This window comes from Corvus brachyrhynchos, unplaced genomic scaffold, assembly GCF_000691975.1.
Source record: "Corvus brachyrhynchos isolate BGI_N302 unplaced genomic scaffold, ASM69197v1 scaffold83, whole genome shotgun sequence".
NCBI lineage: Eukaryota > Metazoa > Chordata > Aves > Passeriformes > Corvidae > Corvus > Corvus brachyrhynchos.
In genome coordinates, this window is record NW_008238464.1 from 3,779,085 (window position 1) to 3,780,854 (window position 1,770).

The 1,770-nt window shown below is 56.0% G+C and overlaps 1 protein-coding gene across 1 annotated transcript in view; it reads left to right on the forward strand.

Annotated features, from left to right (window-relative positions):
* The window catches only part of LOC108447346, a 10,739-nt gene that overhangs the window by 8,550 nt on the left and 419 nt on the right, over positions 1-1,770 (forward strand). The window contains exon 2 of the mRNA XM_017736974.1: positions 1,037-1,762. Within this exon, the coding sequence (XP_017592463.1) occupies positions 1,037-1,762 (726 nt within the window). The remainder of the gene's footprint in view (positions 1-1,036; positions 1,763-1,770) is intronic.

Sequence of the window (1,770 nt, forward strand, 5' to 3'; positions counted from 1 at the left end):
TGAGATTTTATTTGACCCTCTAAGGTAATATGGGTCACTTTTGTATCCTTTTTTGTTAATTGCCTTTCATCTCGAGGGTTGGGAAGAGAGGGAGATGAGGACAGTTATCTCGTCTCCTGCAAGAAGTTTTTCTCCCAGTCCTAAGAGTCCTTGTTCAGGAAAATTATTGTTATACCAGGGAAGGTTTAAAACATTTTGTTCAGTGGTTATTTAAGCAGTGGTTAGTTGAGTATTTAAAACGCTTTGTGCAATGGTTGTTTATGCCAGGAAAAAGTTACCTGAAAGCTAGCAAAAGCTGTTGATAGTCTTGTGAAACGGTTGGGAAGTATTAACCCCAGTTTACAAAACCCTTTACCACTTCCCTCTCCCTGCATTCCTGTTCCCTCTGCCCTACCTCAAGAGAAATTAGGAGATGGATTCTGCCAGAGTGCACAGGTCTGCTACCATCTGCCTGCCTCCTCCCGATTTCTTTTGTTCCCTGCCCGTGGTGGCGATGGCCAGGCTACTCTGAGTTCCTCCCCAGACCCCTTTCCTGTACCCACTTCCCCGATTTTCTCTACTTCAAATTTGCTCCAAGATCGCAGTGGCAGCAGAATCGGTCCTGCAATCCCAGCTGCTACCTTTATTTTTAATTCTGCCGCCTCCACTTCCCTCAACCAAAATGGTGAATGCCACGTGGCAGTGGCGGGCTTTTTCCCGCGTGCGGGCCCCCTCCCCCACCTGCTTCTGCTTATGTTACCTTGTGCGGTCCCTCTTCCATCCCTGGCCCCTCCCACGCATCGATACGTGTTGCGCCGGGCCCTTCTCTCTCCACCAAGAATCCCTTCCGAGCTGCGGACCGTGCGTCTCCTCCCTGTGTCCCTGTGCCGTCCATCGGTAGTCCTGCCCATGAAAACCAGCACACCTCATGTTCCCATGCAGCCGAGACAGAGAGTGGGAGTGGTAGCAGCCAGGAAGGGTCCGGAACGCCCGGGGACAGCGGCACCTCCGCGTGCGCTGCCCTTCCCTCTGCTGCACAGCCATAGTAGGTTTGCAGGTGTGCGTGCTAGAGAGCAAAGTGTTGCGAGAGCTGCTGCAAAAACGCAGCGCCCGTACCTGCTTCGTGAGGGGAGGTTGCAAAGCATTCGCTTCCACCTGCTCCGAGCCTTGTGCCAGACCAGCTACTCCCACCAGACTTAGCCTGCCCCTGAGTGTCAGCTCTGCGCCCCAGCCAAGCCGGCTTCGAGCCCCAGAAGCCCCAGCAGAAGCAGTGAGCAAAGCAGCAGTGACCTCCCCGCAAAGCCCGGGGGGGCCACCCCGGTGTCACAACCCCGGCAAGTTCCTACCGCGGATTGAGAAGCTCGGAGCCGAAAAAGCGGCATTCGGGGACTCCCTGGAAGGCTTGAGACAGCCTGACGATACTAGAAACAGAGGGGATCTAGTGCCCTCCAAACAAAGAGGGAAAAAGCGGCAGCAGCTCTGGCAAGTACTAGAAATGCCTGACCCTGCTGCTCTCAGTCTCCCCAGTGGTGCTGCAGCAGAGAGGCAGCGGTCGCCAGCCCCACAAAAAGCTCTAAGGCAGCGAGTGGCACGCAGCATGCTCAGCCCAGACAAAAGGCTGACTACCGTCCGCTTCTGCCTTCTGCCCGACGCCAGACCTTCCTTCCCCTGCGGCAGCTTAGATGGGGCACAGCTCAGCCACCTTTCTCCCCTGTCGCCGCTGCCAGCTCATGCCTGGCTGCCTTCCCCCACCAAGGGGGGGGGGCATCCAACAGCCAGCCCTGTGGCCAG